The sequence below is a fragment of the Laccaria bicolor genome, genomic scaffold (assembly GCF_000143565.1).
Source record: "Laccaria bicolor S238N-H82 LACBIscaffold_100 genomic scaffold, whole genome shotgun sequence".
NCBI classification, from domain to species: Eukaryota; Fungi; Basidiomycota; class Agaricomycetes; order Agaricales; family Hydnangiaceae; genus Laccaria; species Laccaria bicolor.
The window spans coordinates 2,114-20,078 of record NW_001889971.1 but is presented as its reverse complement, the minus strand read 5'-3'; the positions used below and the strand labels follow the sequence as shown (position 1 = coordinate 20,078).

General features: G+C 49.3%; 5 protein-coding genes across 5 annotated transcripts; 1 reads left to right on the top strand and 4 right to left on the bottom strand.

Annotated features, from left to right (window-relative positions):
* Window positions 1-2,901: 2,901 nt before the first annotated feature.
* On the bottom strand, window positions 2,902-8,263 carry LACBIDRAFT_192355 (uncharacterized protein; the record flags this gene model as incomplete). The annotated part of the gene is made up of 19 exons (XM_001890474.1): window positions 8,067-8,263; window positions 7,881-8,015; window positions 7,624-7,824; window positions 6,880-7,574; window positions 6,470-6,832; window positions 6,177-6,417; window positions 6,015-6,124; window positions 5,771-5,958; window positions 5,684-5,718; window positions 5,583-5,633; window positions 4,939-5,532; window positions 4,787-4,885; window positions 4,451-4,730; window positions 4,335-4,405; window positions 3,834-4,281; window positions 3,688-3,779; window positions 3,528-3,637; window positions 3,177-3,479; window positions 2,902-3,127 (listed from the first exon to the last, which is right to left on the bottom strand). The coding sequence occupies exons 1-19, from the start codon at window positions 8,232-8,234 to the stop codon at window positions 2,902-2,904; spliced, it is 4,410 nt and encodes a 1,469-aa protein (XP_001890509.1). The 5' UTR covers window positions 8,235-8,263.
* Window positions 8,264-9,413: 1,150 nt separating this feature from the next.
* On the bottom strand, window positions 9,414-11,028 carry LACBIDRAFT_296086 (uncharacterized protein; the record flags this gene model as incomplete). Its single annotated transcript, XM_001890473.1, has 2 exons — window positions 9,414-10,694; window positions 10,744-11,028. 2 exons carry the CDS (start codon window positions 11,026-11,028, stop codon window positions 9,414-9,416), a joined length of 1,566 nt encoding a protein of 521 aa, XP_001890508.1.
* A 94-nt stretch (window positions 11,029-11,122) lies between these two features.
* LACBIDRAFT_335605 (uncharacterized protein) lies at window positions 11,123-13,715 on the top strand (the record flags this gene model as incomplete). The annotated part of the gene is made up of 10 exons (XM_001890478.1): window positions 11,123-11,891; window positions 11,946-12,268; window positions 12,639-12,649; window positions 12,676-12,722; window positions 12,803-12,973; window positions 13,099-13,170; window positions 13,202-13,229; window positions 13,322-13,568; window positions 13,610-13,663; window positions 13,713-13,715. 10 exons carry the CDS (start codon window positions 11,123-11,125, stop codon window positions 13,713-13,715), a joined length of 1,725 nt encoding a protein of 574 aa, XP_001890513.1.
* LACBIDRAFT_296052 (uncharacterized protein) lies at window positions 13,682-15,166 on the bottom strand (the record flags this gene model as incomplete). The annotated part of the gene is made up of 5 exons (XM_001890472.1): window positions 13,682-14,243; window positions 14,319-14,390; window positions 14,438-14,539; window positions 14,642-14,851; window positions 15,067-15,166. 5 exons carry the CDS (start codon window positions 15,164-15,166, stop codon window positions 14,236-14,238), a joined length of 492 nt encoding a protein of 163 aa, XP_001890507.1. The 3' UTR covers window positions 13,682-14,235.
* Window positions 15,167-16,359: 1,193 nt separating this feature from the next.
* LACBIDRAFT_296082 (uncharacterized protein) lies at window positions 16,360-17,682 on the bottom strand (the record flags this gene model as incomplete). The annotated part of the gene is made up of 8 exons (XM_001890471.1): window positions 16,360-16,441; window positions 16,506-16,570; window positions 16,630-17,006; window positions 17,061-17,143; window positions 17,194-17,307; window positions 17,368-17,417; window positions 17,468-17,540; window positions 17,597-17,682. The coding sequence occupies 8 exons, from the start codon at window positions 17,680-17,682 to the stop codon at window positions 16,360-16,362; spliced, it is 930 nt and encodes a 309-aa protein (XP_001890506.1).
* Between the last annotated feature and the right edge of the window lie 283 nt (window positions 17,683-17,965).

The following is a 17,965-nucleotide window of genomic DNA, read 5'->3' as shown; positions in this document are numbered from 1 at the left end:
GCGTATTGCCAAGACCGGTCAGGGTCAAGTCAGGGTCGATTCCTGCCAAGCCCTCGGCAAGTTGAACTCACATTGTGGTTCAAGTTTCTTCACGACTTATGACCTTCACCTCTCTCAACAACGACCTCACGAATCCCATTTCTAACGATACTTTGCGATACGCTTATGTGGTTTCTCGACCTTCCCTTTTTCGTCTTTTTTGCTATCATTGCTCAAGCACACTGTGCCCCCAACCAACGGCCACACATTCAACAACGCTCCTTATTTTCACGCAGCATCATCGCAGACACCGATCTTTCAGCTTCTTACGACTTCGTTATTGCAGGAGGCGGTCTGGCGGGTCTAGTTCTCGCCTCACGGCTATCCGAAAACCCAGGCAACACTGTGTTGGTTCTTGAGGCTGGTGAATCTGGAGACGCTGCTGCGAGCCAGATTGGTTAGTACTCCTTTGAAATACGATGTAAATTAAGCTAACGTCGCGCTAGATATCCCTGATGGGACCTACTTTTCCTCGGTGATTGGGTCTAGCTATGATTGGCAGCACGTCACCGTGCCACAGACGAATCTAAGCAATCGCGTCGTTGGGTGGCCCAGAGGAAAGGTAAACTTGAAGTAACACATTACCGTCACATAGGAACCATTTCCTAACGTAACCTCAGCTTCTCGGAGGCTCCTCAGCAATAAACGCGATGTATCTCGTCCGTCCATCCTCGCTAGAGATGGATGCGTGGGCGACTCTTTCACTCTCCAATACCAACGATACAAGTGCTGCAAATAGATGGAACTGGGCGAACATGTATGCCGCAATGAAGAAAAGCGAAAACTTTACGCCTCCTTCCTCAAGTGTCCAATCTGTTGTCAACATATCCTACGATGCATCTACCCATGGATCGGGCGGCCCCATACAGGTTTCCTACCCGGCCATGTGAGTACAGTAACCTCCCCTCTACTCACGGATTGATGATGAACGTGCACAGGATGATCAACATCGTAGCCAATTGGACGTCTGCGTTGGCAGGTGCGGGTATCCCGACCCTTGAGGCCCCGAATGGTGGTGTGACTATGGGGGCATTCATCACTCCTTCCTCGATCAATCCCGCCAATTGGACGAGGTCGTATTCGCGTTCGGCTTACATCGACCCATTACCCCCTCGCAGTAATTTACACATCCTTCCCGGCGCCACTGTCACACGATTACTTTTCTCCGACTCATCGTCTTCATCTTCGAGTTTAACAGCGAACGCGGTCGAATTCATGAATGCCGCAGATAATAAGTTGATCACCATCGGTGTGAGAAGAGAAGTCACTCTCGCCGGTGGCTCTTTGGGCAGTCCGAAGATTTTGCTTCATAGCGGTGTTGGACCAAAGGACGTACTCGACGCAGCGGGCGTACCACTGAAACTTGAGCTTCCAGGTGTCGGTCAACATCTCCAAGATCACATGGTAAGTCATGTCCCTGCCCTTGTCCCCTCTCTTGGTCTCAACAATCGCACAATAGACTGCAGGTGTGGTTTGGCAAACCCCCTTAGAAACAGCTGGCGACATTTATTATTCCGGATCCGACTTCTCCGTGCGTACGCTGCTTCACATTGGCCATGAATACCGTCATAACAATCACACAGAAAACTCCGGAGTTTCAATCGTTCATCAATGACGCAGTCGCCTTTGTCAACAATTCCGCTCTTTTCGGGTTCACCAACGATTCCGCAACGTTCCAAGCTGCAGTCCAAGCTGCTTTGGACGACTCCGCAAGCAGTCTTGTGCCGACGCAGTACCCGGAGGTCGTGCAAGGGTACAAGGCGGTGTATAACCTCACAGCACAAATTATGGACCAAACGGCGCAATTGGAATTGTTGCTCAGTGTAATCTCTCCGGGAACGGTGAGCATACAAGCTGCAATCCAACACCCATTCAGGTACGCTGTTCACTCCCCCTCTCTACTAAGAAATTAACCGAAATACATATGGATTTCAGCCGCGGACGGCTCTACATTAACACGAACAACCCTCTGGACCCTATCGTCGTTGACCCACAGTACTATTCCCACTTCGCAGGCAAGCCTCCCACCATACATCTCCACTTCCCTTTAATTGATTATATCATATAGATGTGGTTATGATGCGCGAAGGCGTAAAGCTCGCGCGCAACGTCGGCGTTGCCTTCGGAACGACCCTAGGCGCAGAAATCACTCCCGGACCAGACGTCCAGAGTGATGAGCAGATAGAAGCGTGGTTGCGGGGATCGGGCGCTTCCACTCAGTACCATCCAGCTGGAAGCTGCTCGATGCTCTCCAAGGAGTTGGGTGGTGTCGTCAATGCCGACCTTCAGGTTCATGGAACGGGTGAGTTGTCGTTTGGATCGAGTTAAATGAAGGTGGAAGTGAGACTGACTTGTGTTCTAGCCAATGTACGAATCGCCGACTCGTCGATCTACCCATTCGAGTTTGCCGCTCATGTACGTTGGTTGACCCTCCTATTCGCATTGCCTCCCGCTCATTGTCATCACACAGCTCGGGTCTGCGACATACGGAGTAGCCGAACAGGCTGCAGTGATTATTCAGTCTAACGCATTCACCGTTCCCAGCGCGTCCCATCTTATGTCTTCATCGACTGGCCAATTCGTTCACATTCCATGGCTGGCCATCACGCCTTTCATAGTTCTACTATGCTTGGTTGGCCAATCATTCATATAGTACTGCCCCAACGGGCAACTACTACCACGTAGAAAGCAGAGTAGACTACATGCATATGGACTTCGGCTAGAACATTATATATACTTATCTATGCTTCGTAAAGCTCTGGGCGCCCTATGGGGACTCTCGCAGTACGATATGGTATGAATAAATAAGGGCAGTACTGCATATGTATAGCATAGCGATCGACGTGCGTGTATATCAACATATTAATCCTCGTCTTCGAACCTCAATACCTGTGCATCCTCGTCTATCGGCAAGTTCCTGTACCCGCTTCTTGCACCAGGCGCAAGACGCTCCACATGAGATACAACCCATTCCCAGGCGATACCCGCAACGCCAACAATGAACCAAGGAACAGAAGCGAGAGTAGCGACGACGCCTGTGTCGCCACCGTACGCGGGCCTTCCTCCGTCTCCAGGGAGGCGGATGGTACTAAAGTATCACGTAAGTAAGCAATGACGGAGATGCAGGATAAACGTACCCTCTGGCGAGGCCACTCCGACGATAATAGTAAAAAGCAATGAGAGCCGTGAAACCGAATGGGAGGAGAAGCATGAATAGCCAGAACCAAGCGCTATGGGACTTGAAACCAGGGCAGCGATGCTCGCGACCACGATCAGGTCTCTCACCATCCGTGCAGCTGGAATAGGGGATCAAACGGTATGCTGTCCGTTCGTACCAAAACTCTTCGCCGTTTCTGCAAGCCGTATCACTGTCGGGCAGAGGAGTGGTACCAGGGACAAGTTCGCACTCGTCGTTGGTGTTCTTAACGTGGTTGAACTCGCTGAAGGAGGACTAAGCGTGATGTTAAGAAAGATTAAAGAAGAAGTACCATTCGAAATCAACTTTTGAGCAAGCGCAGTTGAGAACAACGCGGCTAGCTGCCTTTTCTTGTTCCCCCACAGTGCAATCCGTGTTACGAATGCGGCGGTGGTAGAGTGTCTAAATGGACGTTGAGTTCGTAAATCCCCTCAGCAAGAAAATGGTCATACCTGGCGGCCGAAGAGACATTGCTCTGGGCGGTTCTCACTCGGGCTCCACATCTCAAAGTCATCCTTTGCAGGATTGTCAGTGCTAAGGTCACCTAAGGAACAGAAGTTAGCGTAGGAGTTGAAGAAATAGAACCAAATCCGCAAACATTTTCTTGAAGTCAACTGCGTGAAGTCAATATGGACCGCGATTGAACCGGGTGTACGCATGAGACTTCCAAATAGGATGAAACGTCGACTGGTGTCAGAAGGAATAGTGACAATAGACCGAACGCGCATCTTCTCCTCCGTGAACTTGTATTCTCGCCACGTCAGACCTTCGTCTGTACTGAACAGGATGTGGTCGGTCGGTTCTTCGTCGTTAGCTAGGACAAGAATCGATCCAGAGTCGCCAAACTCCCATAGATGGGCGTCCTTGTGGACTTCTTGCCATGTGAAGCCAGCGTCGCGGCTGAGGAAGGTGTCGCTCTCGGTGTACGGAGCCAACGTTTCACCAACATTTCCAACGGCCATAAGCACCCCAACGATCGAAGGACTGCTATAGGTGGCTCGTGGATCCATCCGTTCGGTGTAGCCATGAATGTGAAGGGCGCACTTCTGTTGGGAGCAAAGATCAGGCTCATGTCTAGCGAGAGATAAGCAGCACTTACTGTACCCTCGCATGAGTATTTGTTCCCCTGTGAGTCGACCACTGGTGGTGTCAAGGGCCTCCACGTACTTCCTGTTTCAAATCAGCGGACGAAATTACAGTGAAGGAGCTGCATACCGTCGTTGTGCGTGATTCGGCTCTGCAACTGTTTATGGCCTGAAAGCGTTGCGTCTGTGGGATTGGACACGACGTTGACGAGAGCGATGCCGTCCAGGCCAATCATCTTCTCGAAATCGACGTAGCCCCGTTCGTCCCGATTGACGTTCTCAAGCGCAAGACCGAAGTACGTTCCGTTTGAGTTGGACTTTAGGATGTTGCCCCAGAAGGGAGCCGGAGCCTCTGACATTGTCATGTGAAGGAAAAGCGATTTCGTGCTTGACTCCAAGACAGTGTATGCCTGAAAGAGGGGGCCATCAGAAGCGATCGTACAGACAGGGAAGATTGAATACTCACGTGCGTTTCCGGGTGCATGCTGGGCGGGAACTTGCCAGTCGCAAAGTGAATTCCGTCCAGCGAGACTTCGAGCTCCAAAGAGCGTCTCTCGGGTATCATCTACGAAGAAGCGTAAAAACCTGGCGCACCAAAACCATAGGAAATCGACCCACCTCAGCAACGATCAGGAACTCTGAAAACTTCGCAAAACCAACAACATGATCAAAGACCTTCCTTTTATTCGCGTAATAGTTTGACCCTGTCACGAGTTCCATCGGGTTTTCATTCTGGAATAGACGCTGGTTGCCCTTCTTGTCCCGATAGGACTCGCAAATGATCTCGTTCGGATCAGTATTGAGCTCCGCGTCTTTCGCCCACGCGCAATTCCGCACGTAGCTATCGATGAGGGACCACTTGCGCCCGTTATCCCTGGAGTACTGGGCTTCTGCATGACAGCTTTGTGCTTGGGCCGAGCAGCCTCTGTTGCCCGTCCAGATGAGGTTGTCGGTGTTCGGGTGGAAGTGGAGGACTTGCGCTCCGAAGGTGTTTGGTGGAGTTGGGGCTTTGGCTCGGATCCACGTTCGTCCGGTGTCGGTTGTGTAGAAGAAGGTGTCGGTGTCGGTGATGAGGTAGGCACGGTCGTCCGCGTATTTGTGGTGGTAGAATGCGAGGAAGCGGTGTTCGGGGTGGATTTGCGTCCAGCTGTAACCTTCGTTGCTGGATTGCCACATGGTGTGGTCCATGAGACGAACCAGAATAGTTTTGACCTGGGCAGACGTCGGAACGAGAGAGATACGGCGTCGATAGGACAGCTTACTTTGGGGTTCTTGAAGTACGCGTGTTGCACGATCTGATGTTTGAAGTCGTGCTGCGAAAGATAAGTTCAATGCTAGGCGAAATACAACAGTGAAAGCTTACAATTTGATGGGTGATTTCCCCAGGGGCAGGTTGCGCTGTTAGTGGTAATCAGAAATGTCTCAAGCCAACAATGACGAAAGAGTATACCTTGCGAACACTTCTTATCAACCTTCTCGTCCTTCTTGACGCCATCAACGCAGGTATTCCCAGGAATCTTCCTCCATCCCGAGGAGCCCTTGTACGTCTGGTCGGGGTTCCCAGTACATACGCCAGCAGGGATCGGCTCCGGCCCAACGGGGACGCAATCCTTTCCGTTTCGGACGAAATTATAGTCGCTAGCAAAGGAGAGGTTAGCTCTAATACAAAAAGTAAGTGAGAGATAAGAACGTACCATTCGTAATCTTCCTCCGTACACTGACAATTATCCTCATGCTCCACGGGGTCCATATACTTCTCTCCCACATAGCAATCCGCGTCCGGTTTTCGGCGTTTGTACCATTGCTACCAAAATACTGCTTAGATATACACACACAAGAAAACGGGTGAAACGAACCTTGTGGCCCATCAAGCACTCTGTCTTGGAAGTGCGTGCATACCATTTCTCGAAATCTCCCTCCACACACTTGCGTTTCCTCGTCCCGGAAAAGTCGAGCTGGATAATGACGACACGTCCGGTATCCTTTGTCTGGTCTTTCCGCGCTACTTGCCCCAGAAGCAGGAACCTTTGTGAGGTCGAGTCGGGGAGGGTCATGAGCGCCCTCGCTCGGAATTTGATGCCAATGTCGTATTTCAGCCTGTTGGAAAAGTTAGCATTTGAAAAGACAGAGAGGAGGAAGGCGAACGCACCATGATTTGCCCAGGTCGAGAGAATATCGCACGTTGTCCGTCCCATCCTCGTCATTCACGACCACCAGGATGCTCCCCTTGTCGCCAAACTCGTACTTGTGCGCGTCTCGTCGGACCATCTGCCACGTCACGCCGGCGTCTGTGCTGATAAATGTGTCGCTTTCGTCGTATGGTAAAAGGCTCTCGCCTATCGACCCAACACCCATAGCGAAACCAGGTGCTGGTGAGGAGAAGATGCGGCCGTAGTTGTGTGGGGTCGTGACGGAATGGAGATGGAGGGAGCAGAGGTCGGTGTCAGCGGGGTCGCATGAGATGCGTTTTCCCTCGCTGTCTTGAGATGGAGGGCGGAGCGAGGTCCATGTGCTGCCTGTAATAGCTTAGATGACACAGATGTCAAAAAACGAAGTGACGTACCATCGTCAAAAGTGATCATTGTCTTTAGCTGCTTCCGTGCCCCTCGCCCCTCGACATCCTTCGCGTTCGAAACAACATTGGCAAGGCCCACGCCATCGACGCCGTACAGCTTCTCGTAGTCGACGTACCCCATATCGTTCCTGTTCGTGTCCTTCAAACTCTCGACGAAGAAGGTGCCGTTGGAGTTGCTGACGAAGAGTGTCCCGATGCTGCTCTTGTCTTGAAGCACCACGTCGACGGCGAGGGAGTGCGTGGTCGATTCGACGATCGTATACGCGTTTTCTCTGAGTTTGGCCGAGGAGGCATGCGGAAACTGCGCCTTTGCCCACGTGTTCGTATCCACAGTGACGTACAGCAACATTTCGCCGTCGTTGGAAGGCGAGAGGTCCTTCAGTGCGACGACGGCGTATTTGGAGACGATGGCAAAGGCAATGACGCCCTTTGCGTTCTTCCCAATACCAAGCTCCTCGACTTTGCGGTCTTTGTCGAAGAAGTCGGTGGTGGAGAAGAGGCGGCTCGAGGAGAGGGCGTGGGAGCCGTCGACGCTTGAGGTGTCGAAGGCGACGCAATAGATTAGGTCAGAGTGGGCTTCATGTTTAAAGTCTTTGCTGCTGTGAGCGAATTGACAACGCGAAGTTTCGGAGAGGAGGAGTTGGGGAGTGTCGCTGAAAGCTTCTTTGGTGTAATAAGTCTATAATATTATGTTACATTATGAGCCAGAGAAAGTGGGAACGACATACCTCGTCGTGGCAGATGGCGCCCCACCCTTGGCGGTTGCACGCGGTTCCCTGATAGAGTATCGATCCCCATTTCTTGGGATCTGAATGGAATGACATCGGCCTGGCGACGAGAGCGGGTGGGACTGGAACTTCGAAAGACCGCCACGTCTTTCCGCGGTCTTCGGTGCGGTAGTGAATCTTGCTATCGGTGAGCGCGAATGCCTTGAAACGATAAAAACATCAGCCGAGGTTGTTCTATATGTTCTGAAGAGACTCACGTAGCGGTTGTCGAATGGGTGCTCGATTACCATGACTGTCTTTCCCTTGGGAATGCCCTCTGCCATACTCCAAGACTTTCCCTCATCCTGCGACACGTAGACATTCCCATCGATTGAATCATGATAAATTGCGGCCTAAACCTTCTTGTAAGTAAAATACATGCATAAAGTGGTCGAAAATCGTACCTCCGTATCGTCAAAGAAGAAAAGGCGCGCTGGTAGGTTGTTAAAGGGTGTTATCGTGTGCACTGGTTGTTCTTGCCCTAAGACGAGGGCGATGAGAGAGAGGAGGAGTAGAAGAAAGGTGTATAGTTTGAGGCCAACGTTGTAGCGAGCCTTTGCCGTCGACGCCATGGCGGATGTTGGACACGTAGTTGTCGTCGTCGTCGTCCTTTGTGCGCAGCCTAAGACTCACGTTTTCGGTCATGTACTTTGCACAGCCACACAGGAATTTGGACTCAGGCACCCGTTTGGGATCTCATATGTACCTCTCAGATGTCACAGCGTAAGCGCTGATCAAACACCGACGTCTAACGTGCAGCGAAAAGTTGGATTTGTGACACTCGAATCTCCTGCTTTGCCTTTCACAGACCACCTATTTTGCTCCAGACCTCGCGAATTGCTCCTCAAGCACGATCAGTTGAACAACCACTGGACGAGCTGACGATGCTTGCGCAGATGCTTAGGCCGCGGCGAGGCCCGAGGGCGGATGAAGGCTTTGGCAATGGAAACGGGTTTGAGGCGCCCTGTAAAAATCCTCTTTCTTCTCATTCGTTTCATACTAACCAGAGCCGACAAGGGCATATATTTACACGAAATCTCAGACGTCGCTTCCTTTGCCGATAACAGGTGGCTACCTACCAGTCACGTCCCTTTTCAAATGTTTGGACGTCGATGCTGGTATTGGCAGCGGGTTGGCGGCATCATCAAGAGTGCCCTTTCTGTAAAGTGCAGCACAAGGTCTGATTAAAAACAACAGTCCTTAGTGCGTTGGCAGTTCTCGCTTTGAGGTAAGGCTTTTTACTCAATTTCCACCTCTTTTTCACACCCAAGCACAGGTTTATTCCACCATATACAGGCCAATCAACGTCATCAGAGCGCCTGACATATCGTCCAACTACCCGTGGACGTCGGAGGGTTTACATGGAATCGACTGGATACAGCTGAATGCATCGTTGACAATGGGCAGGGAGCGCAGTCCGTTCTTTTAAATCCACTAATCTACGCTACAGGTCCGTACCATTCAACGATTCAATTGGAATGGCTATGGCTCACCGTAATGGATAGGTGATTAATGCTCTCCCCCATAATGGATAATTACTTCGCGATGAACGTTCTGGAAGTAAGTATAATTTATGGATATGTGCATTATAATAACAACATTCTTCAACCACTGCACTCCTAGATGATATCGACTCTCCACATCAACGTAACCAGATTCATTGGCAAGTTCCAACGTTCTTCCTAAGCCTTGCAATCGTGAGTATGCCTCATAGGAAGACATGAAGACTTCAATACAATGTCCATGCGCAATTACCCCCGACAACTAGCAATCGTCTCCGCCCTAATCGTCTGCGCAAACCTCACCAACTCATTCACCTGCACCCACCGCTCGTCCTCATGTCCTTCATATGAACGCACGCACTTCAAGCCGGGGAACAAACCATCCAAATACCGTCCAATCAGAAAGGCGTCCCGCGTATCCCAATCGTCTACTACCGATGTGATCATGAGCGTCTTTAGTTCATGTTTAAGTTCTGGATATAATGGTTTCCTCGATGACAAAAAGGGTTGTACAGCCTGTATGTCGCTCGAATCCAGGGGTATCCGCAGTTCCGTAAGCTTGGGACAACGTTCCGCGAGGACTCGAAGAGACTTCATCCTCGGCCGCACACGAGTGGGAGGGAGGAACGGGAGGAGGAGGTCGTTCAAGTTTGGCCAGGTCTTCGCCCACTCTTCTATCAGGTCATCGCTGATATCCATAAGGTATCCACGTAGACTGAGCGTGCGGAGATTGTGTAAAGGGAATAAAGGCTTTAATGTGTCGAGAGGTAACTCTTCCGCCTCCGTGTCCTCCGGTGTTAGTCTGAGCCCGAAACATCGTAAGGAGCTAGGCCAGCGCGAAACGACGTCCTCAACCAAGAGTTTCATGTCGAACCCTGGTTCAGGGGGTGATAGGCAGACAAAGGTGTCTAGTTGGTCCGTTGATATGTTGACAACGAACGATTGGATGAATGGGAGTGATGCGGAGATGGATAGACTCCTTAGGTGTCTGAAGCCTACGGTTTTCGCCAAGGGGGGTATTGGTGAGTCTATGAAATCCAAGTCGAGGTCTGTAAGCGCCGACAGTGCCCCAACGCGTTCCAACCACGGCAAACTCAGAGATTCGCCCATACCTCCAAGTTCCAATACCCTCAGCTTCTCGAAACGAGGTATTAACGCCATCGATTCCTTCCCCAGCCCCTCTCCCCTCAGTATAATCTTCACCAACTCCGCACCATCATTCAAAAGCGTATACAAAAAAGTCCCACATAATTTATCTTCCACGCTTGTAATCTCCCCAATCTCCACTGCCACCAAAGACGGGGAGAGAGAGAGACATATGCCAGAGATGAGAAAATCGTTTGAGCTGATGGATGGACAGCGGATGTATTGGAGAGAGGGGAGGAGGATTGGTGAGGTTCGGAGTTGGGCTATGCGGAAGTAGACGTGCAGGGCTATGTCGAGGTGGTCTGGGTCACGGATGTAGCTGAAGTTTTTGACGCGTTTGGCGTAGAAGTCGAAGCGGGACCAGTCGGTTGGTCCTCGAAGGACCTGATGCGAGTTTGCGAGAGCTCAAATTGAGATGCGCGGACTCACTCACGTATGTTCCTTCACATTGTATGAATGATGGGAGGAGTTTGAGCAGTGGGAAGAGAGTATCGAGGGTGCACCAGAGGCGATCTAGGGCGGGTTCCAGAAAAGTTTTGCATGTCACTGCTGCCTGCGCTAGGGCATGCTTGCACGCTATTGCGTTGTCCGAGTTTAGCTCGTCATCGTCATCCCACAAAAGATAATCAAATATTTTCAGCAGCAAGTCGGTGTTGCTGAAGAAGTCGTTCGCGTTGAGTTCTTTGCGGGTCGACAACGACGCCGTCTGTGATTCCATTCGTCTTCTTTGGTGAACAGTAGTAGAGATGAGTCAGATGACAATCAATGCCCTGCTGATGTAATCTCATCTCGCCGTGCTTCCTGCCTTCACCATGACGTCCTTCCCTGACATTCCTCCGGAAATCGTCAAAGAGATCATCGATGCTCTTCAGGAGGATCTAACCTCCTTGAAAGCGTGCTCGCAGACATGCCAATCGCTTCTGCCATTGTGCCGCCAACATATCTTTCGGACCATCAGTCTCACTCGCCATCACGCTGGTGGCCATCGTTCACGCATGCTCAAATCACTGAGGCTTCTTCTTGACAGCAACGCAGACATTGCACATTATGTTCGAAATCTTGTTTATGAGATCGAGCATAACGACGAGGGGGATGACAACGTTCGAGTATTGGAAAAACTTCATCCAGTTCAGACCCTCGAACTTAATGGTTCTAATGCCCACTGGAATACATTGCGCTCACCAATGCAAGAAGCATTACTGCGTCTCATTCATTCACACTCGTTGATACGTGCGCGAATCTACTTCTTCTGGGACTTTCCAGTCACAGCATTCATTCCCTGCGTCACTCTCACCGACCTCGCAATAAATTCAATTGGTCTTACTGCCGCCACAAAATGTGATAAGGACGAGGAGTATACTACCTTGGATCTCGTCCCGCATATACGGTCTTTCACTTTCGGTTGTGCCGATGACCCTTTTGTCACGAAACTTTTCCACGTCAAACGTTCCTCCAACGTTCCAATGCTCGATTTTCGTGATCTCAAGGAGTTGAATATTCATGCGCGCTTCAAGGGCTACTTTGAGGGGAGGAAAACGTTGCTACAAGCCTCGGAAAAGCTTGAAATTCTACATTATCGAGGTATGTGCACTGCCAAAATTCGGTTTCATCAGGGATTGATGTTGATGTTTCTAGTGACATATTTGGATGACGGATGCAAAGATCTGTTTGCTTGGATGAACAAATCCTCTTTGTCGACGTTAAAGAGACTTCACATCGTGTTGGGAATCAAACCAAAATTCAAAGACCCCCTGTGCGGTCTTTGCGATGAGCTCACTCAATTCGCGGGACGCAACGTTATCGAAGAAATCACCCTGAACGTCTTCACCTGGACTGACCAGCAATGCACCACTGACCGTACAAAATGGGGCAGGCTTGACACCGTACTCGCTGACGGATTTCCTATGCTTCGTCGGGTTTCGCTTCACATTGATATCAAAATTTCCTCCTGTCGGTATGTGAGTCAGGGTGATTTAGCGTTCCGTGAAAAGTTACAGAAGATTCCTGAATACTTTCCGTGGCTATCCCGAAGCACCATTATTGCTTTCAAGTTTTCGACGGAAATAGTTGATAGTGATGATGATTGTGCTGTAATGTACTTTGATTAACTTTTTTCGCCCGGATATTTCCTGAGAGCCCCAATACTTTGCTCTAAAATTGCCCGACGCCAGTCCTTTTTGAAAATTCGTTTCCCCGGTCAAAATATTATTGAGGTCCTTGACGAAAGCGAATGCCAGAAAGCGGTCGTGCTACAATATATGATATCTGGCAATGGCTCACATTCGTTATCTTGAAATCCCCTGACTTTCGTCCTGAAATATGTAAAAGTTGATGCGGATGTGAGTATACTTGAGATCGCAGCTAGAAAAATAGAATTACCTCTGAGCTCGATGGGCTCGGATCTTCTATGCTGTACGTGACCCATCAACAGGTACCGACTTGACACTATGCGTCCCGAATGAGAGGGATAGAAAATGATGATACGAACCCAGTGAATTCAATGTGGCACTCCTTCCGCAACGTCGGTGTTTTTGCAAGGCCAACAACGAACTGGGACCGATGGCCGTCGTCATGTCGAGTCTTTGAGAAGACGGGAGACACCCATTCAGTTATTATCCAAGTCCGATTGGTCTTCTTAGATCGCATTGGTGACCTTGTGCCATGTAAGGCTTACAAGGAATTCGCTACATGGTTATAATCAAGAACAGCGGTTGAAGAATGTGGTTTTGATTACGCACATGTTCTTCATGAATCCGCTACAGATATTGTTCTTACCTCCAACACGCAGTAACTTTCACTAAAAATGGAGATCCCGGGACCGTAACCGGTTTGTCGGGTTATTGGGATATTTTCGGGCAATGTGCGTAACAAAAACTGGGGCTTGCTCATAGACGAACAATCACCGGCCTACCCACTAAAGTGAGCCATAGCCATTCCAATTAAATCGTTGCACAGTACGGGCCTGTAGCGTAGGCAGTCTGTGAATTCAAAAGCACTGACTGCGCCCCCAGCCCATTTTCAACGATGCTCTCAGCTGTATCCAGTCAATTCCATGTAGAACGACCCTCCGACGTCCACGCGTTACCAGCCGGAACGATTCTCCTACACCCCTCGTATTCAACTGGCCATACCCAGCTCCCATGGTTGACACCCTCGCTCCATTTGGCTATAGACTTGCAGTTGGTAGTTAAACGATGTGTTAAGCGCTCTGACGACGATGATTGGCCACTATATGAGGGGGTAAACCTGTGCTTCGAAGTGAGCGAGAGGTGAACCTACAGCTAACGAGGTATCGATAGACCAAATTTCAAAACGCTCCGCTTAGTGATTTTGTTTACTTGTGGAGCCTCAGGGTATGTGCAAATAACCTTACTGGGAATGTATGACTATATATGCAACAAGTGAGAAGGGGCGGGAAGGCAATGCCCGCCAAATGGCTGGCCGTAGTTGTTTGGTCAGCTCCAAAAGTAAATAAAATCACTAAGTGGAGTGTTTTGGAATCTGGTCTATCGATACCTCGTTAGCTGTAAGCTTCATTTGCGTCCACTGACCTCTGCGCTCGGATAACAATCGACATGCTACGCTTCCCTCTCCATCTGAACACTCACTCGGCAAGTCGAAACAGTCCGTGTGGATTGATTCCACTACCTTGTTATTACCCCCCTCTCCTGCCTGAGTCCTCGGGTGCAACCGCGTTCACCGCCGTGTCCCTCTCACTGATGGAGGGAGCTCGTTGACTCGCGACTGCCCTGCCTCGATAAAAGATGGTACTGTGGTTAGTGACCGTCGACTGTCGTTGCCCTTACGTACGTACTCTCAGGATGTGCCAGTGTTCACTGGTTATAGTACCGGTTAGTAATGAAACGACCGACGCCTCAGACCCGTTTTCATTTTGATCATTGCCAAAGCCTCCATCCGCCGCGATCTAATTATCTGTGCAAGCATCATCAGCTCATCCACTCGTTCTGTCCAACTGATCATGTCGATGTGAACTGGAGAATCGCTCACCGTTTCTCAGCTTTTTGACGGACGATCCTCTGCAATCAGCGGAAATGAAAATGTGATTATACTTGGGATGTACTAGAAGATGCCATGTCAATAAACAAATCGAAAGTGGCGTAGATGACCTACACTATTCCATAATACGTGTAGTTCTGCCTTCTCGGTCTCGCTGTTACCCTCCGGAAATTCATCATCACGTCCCAGGACAACCTTGTGCGACTTCCCAACTGCAATTTCTCAAGCATCGCCTCGTTGTGGGAAGAATTTAGTACCTGTGCTTTCTGAGTGATAACAAGATGAATCGACAGGCTAAGGGTGAAAAAGCCCACCATAAACCCCATCATCCATGGGCTGCGTCTCAGTGAGTTCGTGTCCCTTCCTGTAGAATCCCTTCTCCTTGTTGAACCCTTCCTCTCCCTTCTTTCGTCGTAGCCGCAGCTGGTCGTCATCACCGCTTTGACGGTGATTATCACTTCTGTCCTTCCCAGCTCTGCTAATTTCAAGTGGGACCACATGATGGTTGAAACGTTGACGGAGTACTGCGTGAATGTCAGCGTTTCCCTCGTGATTAAAAAAAGAAAGAGATCACCTGCATGTAGGTATGCGGCCCGAGTTCTTCATGAGGTTGTAGAAGGAGCCTGCAAGACGTGGTGGGGTCGGGATTCGCGAAAGAGGTGGTTGGTTGCTCAGTATGACGGCATAATTTCGAATTGACGATCCTGAGAAGAGAAGACACAGGGTAGAGGATACGGACCGAGACACGGATGTTGGGCGGATGGTGAATAAAAGTGAACTCGGCAATGGAGGTGGCGCAAGCGCTTGATCAACAAGTCAAAACAGAGGCCATGGCGCATGATTGCGTCAGCACTTTTTTTTACATTCTATTTCAGAAAGAAGCCGTCTTTGAATATTTCTCTGAAAACATAAAAGCTGTAGCGAACGGCGCCGGCGCTCGGACCGACAAACTATAAAGGGGGAGAAAAAAAGATTGACATCTCGCAGGGAAGTTGTGTCGGTCCGACATTCTGGAAATCCCAGCCTAAAATAAAAAAAGTAGGTTAATCTACATGGAGGTGGTTGGTATCCCTGTGCACGGTTCCAAATAATTACACCACAAACATGTCAAACCGCAATTCCATTGGCTCGACTCGCAGATCGGAGGAGAAGTATTAATTTACCTCATCCTCTCTATCATACAAGTGGACTTCGCCTTTCCAGATTCATCGGCACCCGAAGGTCAGGAGCGTGTTGAGCATAATTTTACTCACACTTCCGGCCGTCCTGAACTTTGAAAAGTAGATATCTCGTCTCATTGAGAAGTTGCAAAAATGGGTGCTCCCCTTTTTCCCTTTTGACGATACTGATTGGCTTGTACTTTTCAGAATACCTCCTGGTTCTGAATATGTTGAACTGTGGATTCTTTTTAGGGAGAATAGAATGAAGTGTTCTCGAGTAAGTATTCAACGCGTTGAGTGGCTCAAAACGTTTAACGACCCTGCTCCGGAGTTTCCCCGCGTTGGTCAGACGGTCCGCATCTTCCGCATCCCGTCACAGGGAAGGAGTTCAGCGAAAGGCCGATTTCAAGGACTCCAGTCCCACGAGGGCAAAACCTGGGCTAGAGTGATGTTACAGTTAAACCGCCGATGTACGCGTAGTAAGGGATAACATTATTTTCATGGATAGGCAGGCGGAAGCGAACCTTCGGTCTTTGAATGTCAGAGTGTCAAATAGTTCAGTGGATTAAATTAATTTTTAATCCTACATTTCTGTAGGTCATTACCGGGGACACATAGAGTCATTTTGTCATATTCCGGACAGGTCGGATGATTGGGCAAAAATAGCGTCGTGTGGAAAAGGGCCAAATTACAGACTTCCTTTGGCTTCGATGTCGAACTCAGGCTCAACGTCGGTTTCACTACCGTTCCGATCCTTCTGCTTGGCGAACGTGAGAGAGCTTTCTTTATGAGTGAATGTTTCCATCTGTGGTCGAGTAAATCAGTGAACTAAATTAAATTTCACGGACACGCACTTGAACGTGGACGCCTGACTACAGACCACTTCTACGATGGTCGATAGCGGGCTGGATACTTCTTGTTCCAGCCGCACCACTGACGGCGCTAGAGGATCCACTGCAGCAAAAAATATTTATACTCGAGAGTCGAAACGCGTGGCAAGCAAGAGGAAAATACCTACTAAACTTCGAGTCCGCCTGTGAGGCCGAAGTTTGTTAAACGACGAACTGCGCGGCACGCGACAATCTGAAGCGATGGTCTGGTCAGAGCAGTGATGGGAGCCTGGGAGATCTAAAAGAACAAACGGAGGCGGCGACAACTGCCGGCACATTAAAAATAATCGTCATGACCTGGTTGAGATTTTTCAAAATTAATGTTGTCGCGCATAGGTTAACAAGGAAGCTAAGGAGAAATATGAGTGTTTTCCATATGTACGCTGCGATTTTGACTGACGCAATCATAAAGAAGATCAAGCCATCTTCGAATAACATTTGGACAAGGCGACTTTGACCGACAAAATTTACTGTCTTGCAGTTCACGCCAATGAGTTTGTAGGTGCTCAGGAGGAGAACTATGAAATCGAAGCACATCGAATAAATGAAGGTCGCTGCGAGGACGGTGTTGTTAGTCTGGGTGATAACGCATCCAACACTATCAACCCAGGTTGCTCGAAGTTGGACTCCTGACGAAGATTAAAAATCAGAAAAGAACATACAGTTTAAACTGGAATCCTTGCCTTGAAGAATCAACGACCAATGTCCAAAGGTCATAAGAACGAGGAAGCCAACAATATATTTATTTTGTGACCAGATCGCCATGCTTAAACGCCAATCAATTACCAGCGAAAAATGATGAAGGACACAACAAACGTTCGGATAGAAAGATTGATACTCGCTAGCCCCATAGCGGCGTTTCCTGCGATCTGGTTGAAAGTATAGAGTACTTGACACTGAACTTCCGAAGTGACGTCCAAAGAAATCACGCTTGTCATTATCAAAGTACCATCAGCGAGATGATAGTTGAAGAAAGCAGCAATTCCTTACATGCCTATCAACGCGAAAAGAAGAAGATATCTGTTGGCGAAATAAAAAATCTAAATGACTATGTGTTTAGAACGCCTAATTTGAGGAGGTATTTGCACACCATTGGCCACCGGAACCTTCTCTTCCCCCGCAGAAAATCCAGGTCAAAATCAAGCGTCAGAAACCATTCATATCTAAAATATTTATGATCGTGGTTAGGGGTGTCGTGGAAGTATATGATCAAACGCACGTGTATAATCCCAACAGAGCATGCACAAGTTTGCCAAAGGCCACTGCATCTTTCTGGATTTCAGCGGCTGATTTCCAGTCAGGCATAGTGAATGTTTAGAGGGGAGGGGAACAGGAGAACGCTACGGGGGAAAGCAGGACTAAGGCGATGATAGAATCAGATAGATCAGGATCGTTATAAGTTGCGGCAATGCAATTAAACATCCCTGCTCTGTTGTAGTGGTGTTTCTTTACTCCAGTGAGATCGCTGATTTCACGTCTTGTCGTGGGATACCTCCTCCGCTTTTGGAGCAATTCGGCACTGCACGTCAGGTAAACCGTCCCGTTTACCCTCAACCTTCTCAAGTATCTTCCTTTTTTTTGATATCCC